At 36.9% G+C, this 3,695-nt stretch overlaps 1 protein-coding gene across 1 annotated transcript; it reads right to left on the reverse strand.

The window, feature by feature from the left end:
* Positions 1 to 723: 723 nt before the first annotated feature.
* Positions 724 to 3,458, reverse strand: LOC133191050 (uncharacterized). The gene is made up of 2 exons (XM_061326724.1): positions 3,268 to 3,458; positions 724 to 3,055 (listed from the first exon to the last, which is right to left on the reverse strand). The coding sequence occupies exon 2, from the start codon at positions 3,000 to 3,002 to the stop codon at positions 1,956 to 1,958; it is 1,047 nt and encodes a 348-aa protein (XP_061182708.1). The 5' UTR covers positions 3,003 to 3,055; positions 3,268 to 3,458; the 3' UTR covers positions 724 to 1,955.
* Positions 3,459 to 3,695: the final 237 nt, after the last annotated feature.

A 3,695-nucleotide genomic window follows, 5' to 3' on the forward strand; every position in this document is an offset into this window, starting at 1 on the left:
ACACAATTTCACATCACAGAAGTCAAATCTGATACGTCTGTAGTAGAGCCATGACCTCGACAAATATTCCTGAGCAATATTTGTCCTTGAATCTCGCGGTTTTTCTTCCGACTTGCATACATCAAAAGACTAGGTGGTTCGTATTAGTTTATGATCGTCAATCCTTTGTTGCATATCTGCAATAGCAAACCAGGTTCTCTCCAAACTTGTTATATTTTGGGTATTAAGGAAGCTTTTGTTAATTTCTCACACCTGTCGTTCGCCATTTTGCTCTCAGCTGTTAAAAACTCTCATGTGTTAATGTTCCTAAAATATACATTTCGCGTCTACGTTGTTCAATTCTAACAGAAATTTCTATAGGAAAATTTAAATCTTAAACAGATTGAATAGCTGTTAGTAAAATTATACTCTTGTATTCGCAAAACAAAACGAGCAGAAGACTCCATAAGATTCCATATTATGTAATCAGCACGCACAGCAAGGCAGAGAAACCAAAAAAAATGTCCTCAGTTTGAAACTGTGTTCATATGCTGAATTTTTCGTGATTTTTGGGACACGTGGGAAGATAAGCCTTCCCGAGATTAACTCAACAGACGACTAACAAAGGAAAACAAGAGAGACTTAATAGATGGGAGTCGTGGGTGAATAATATTCTTAAATTTCATCATCAGATTTCAATAACATATTTTTGTCAAGTTTAAACATTCAATTAAACATCAGAAAAAAAGACAGTAAGGTTTATTTTTGTACACATTTTACAAATTATCTACAATAGAAACATATAGACACAACAAAGAGCTATTGAACATTTATAAGACGGCCATTTTTAATCACAGGTTCACACTGAATGAGCTGGGGTGAGTTACCACCCTTATTTTTTTTTAAATATGAGCATTTGCCACATGAACATGAATATAAATTATTCGCACTTTTTTTCATAAATGACCTCGCACTTTCCCTCAAAGTAAAACACAGCATATCACAGTACAACTACTTTGCTGACAACATTCAATGGCGATTTTCCTTGCAAAGTGAGAAAATACTAGTCAGTGTGCACAAAGACTCGCAATGAATCAGATGCTGTTTGGACAGTATATTGGCCAGTAACAGTTTAATAACTAAATCAAAATGGCAATATGGAATAAATACTCATGTTACAAGAACCTTCGTACAGTCTATATACACGTATGAATATTTACAAATTAAATATATTAATCTCAGTTATTAAATATAAATATAAACAATGAAAACCTTTAAAAACATGTAACATTAAAACAGTTCTTTTTTCCCGAGCTATTAGGTTTTATCACGTATACAGATAACCACTCAGGATCTGTCAGTCAATTACCGAGAAATGAAGAGCGTCTTCACATGATCAACAATGCATCCGTAACTGAAGTCTTCACATTGACAGAACTTTCACATTTCCCTAAAAGATTTAAATTTGGATTGGTTCCAAGCTTCCAACTGACGCTTGCCATTAAGGAATACTTAAAGTTTTCAATAACATTAAACAAACATTATGTAATTCTTGGAGTCTGAGATAAATTGAAGAGAACACACGACTGGTGTATGTCGGGGTCAAGGGTCATATCCGGTTACTGACAGTTGGCATGCCGATGAAGATAACATATTTGTGCAATGATGAATCTGCGCAACAAGTGGATGCAAGGGTGATGAACACAATTTTACGTAAAATGGGTTTAACACAAAATGCATAATCCAAATCGCTTAAGAAAAAAAAACCTTTTCCAGTGAATTTCTGAAGACGAAACCGAATAGAATGGCCCCGACACTTTTTCTTTGTAACTGAATTTCTTACGAGAGATCTGTATGAATGTCTCCTCGTTTTGCCTTAATAAAATTTTGTAAGAGAAATAGAAGACAATATATTTTGTCTACTCGAGACACTGGGTTCTCTCTACAGCACTTTTGTGTACGAATCAAGCGTCTATTTAACGCCGATGTACATTGATAGTTACCATGGGTCGGTTGTTGCTATCAGTGATGGTCACTTGGGATTCCTTGGTGACAACTACTTTTCTGACGTCATGACTCTGTGTGATGGAATATCTTTTCTGTTGTTGTGGTTTCAGCGGAGCCTCGACAAACAATTTCCCTTCTTCTCCGATGTAAGCCGTAATAGCGGACTGATCCACCGATTCCGGTAATTCATATTCCTTGTTAAACTCCTTATGAAGTGTGCGACCGGACAACTTCTCCTCGTGTTCTGCGTGTACAATCAACTTCCGGTCGGCTGTTTTTACGACTATTTCCTCTGGTTTGAACTCCCCGATGTCCACACTGAGTCGAAGTTTGCGCGTGCCGTCCGGCTCCGTAATGATGGGGTTTTTGACAGGGGTGGCGATTTCTAGTGGTTTAGAGAAAGGCGTTATCTGGTTATTAGCGTTAGGTGTTGGAGACACTGGTGTTACTATGGGGGTATTTGATGGCTGGTGTTGTATTGGCAGAGTTGTCTCCCTTTCTATTTGAATTTGTCCTTTAGTGGGACCATCTACCGTTAGAATTCCATCTCTACTTAAAACACACTGCAGTCTCTCCTGATCAACGTTATTCGGTATGTCGACTTGTCTACTGTATTCACGACTTACCGAGGCTTTTGTAGATTTCTCTTCGTGTTTAGCAGAAACAAATAATTTGTTGTCTTGCACTTTGACCTGAATTTCCTCTGCTCGGAATTCAGAAACATCAAACCTCACTTTAAACCTCTCTCCCGTTCCATCATTTTCGAACATGGAATTTAGTGTGTCCATGCTACTGCTTGGTCCGATGTGATTGCCAATACTTCCGTTTCCAATATGATTATCTGTAGGTTTCAATGTGAAGAAATCTTTTCGGATTTTTTCAAATTCATCGTCCCATTCCTTCCTGCGTTTTTCCATGCGAACTTCCATATCCTCCCAAGATTTAACCTGACGGTCTTGAAATGTCATTTCGTCCTTTTTCACAGGAACCTGTAGCTCTGATCGAAACTTTGCCATATTTCCCGAGCTCTGATTCTGGAGTACGTACAGAGCCTGAGTCTGTTTTTCTTCTAGATAATAGAAAAGATAACGGAAACTTATCGCTACCACGAATTTCTACAGACATCATTTACTCACATTCCAATTATTCTTACTATGCAGAAAAAATAATTGTAAGGGAAGTAGATATACATATGATTATTTTAAATATTATAATTATTTTAGAATCAAACATATTTTTTTAATAAAATAAAATTACAAAATAATTGTTTATTCAACTTACCAGAGATGCGTATTGAAATGAAGAGCTAACAGTTTATATCCAATAATTTTGCAGCTCGTTGAAATGGAATCCGTCTTTGATGCTTAACGCTCTTATGAGAAAGTGGTTCCTGCGATCTAATGGAATACTAGCGCGGCAGTAGACAGCCGCATCACTGCCTGAAGAATGCCAGGCATTTACAAGACCAGTCATTCATAAAATACACCGGCTCTTAGTCATCACGAGAAAGTGACGCAATTATTATGTCATATCGAGAGGAATATACATTGAAGACTCTTTATAATCTCGCTAAACCATTGCCAGAATCATGCTCCTCCCGAATTTTGTCAGATTTCAGTAATAGAATAAAACATCTCCTTCGTGCTTCCAAAAGATAACTACAAGATAACAAAGGGGGGATGAAGATAAAAATATTACTGAGAAATCTT

Source organism: Saccostrea echinata, unplaced genomic scaffold, assembly GCF_033153115.1.
Source record: "Saccostrea echinata isolate AGI-Se365-2 ecotype Australia unplaced genomic scaffold, CSIRO_AGI_Sech_v1 ptg000023l, whole genome shotgun sequence".
Classification (NCBI taxonomy): Eukaryota; Metazoa; Mollusca; class Bivalvia; order Ostreida; family Ostreidae; genus Saccostrea; species Saccostrea echinata.

Coding starts and splice junctions, on each gene's coding strand:
- LOC133191050 (XM_061326724.1), bottom strand. CDS start 3,002: ATGGCAAAGTTTCGATCAGAGCTACAGGTTCCTGTGAAAAAGGACGAA.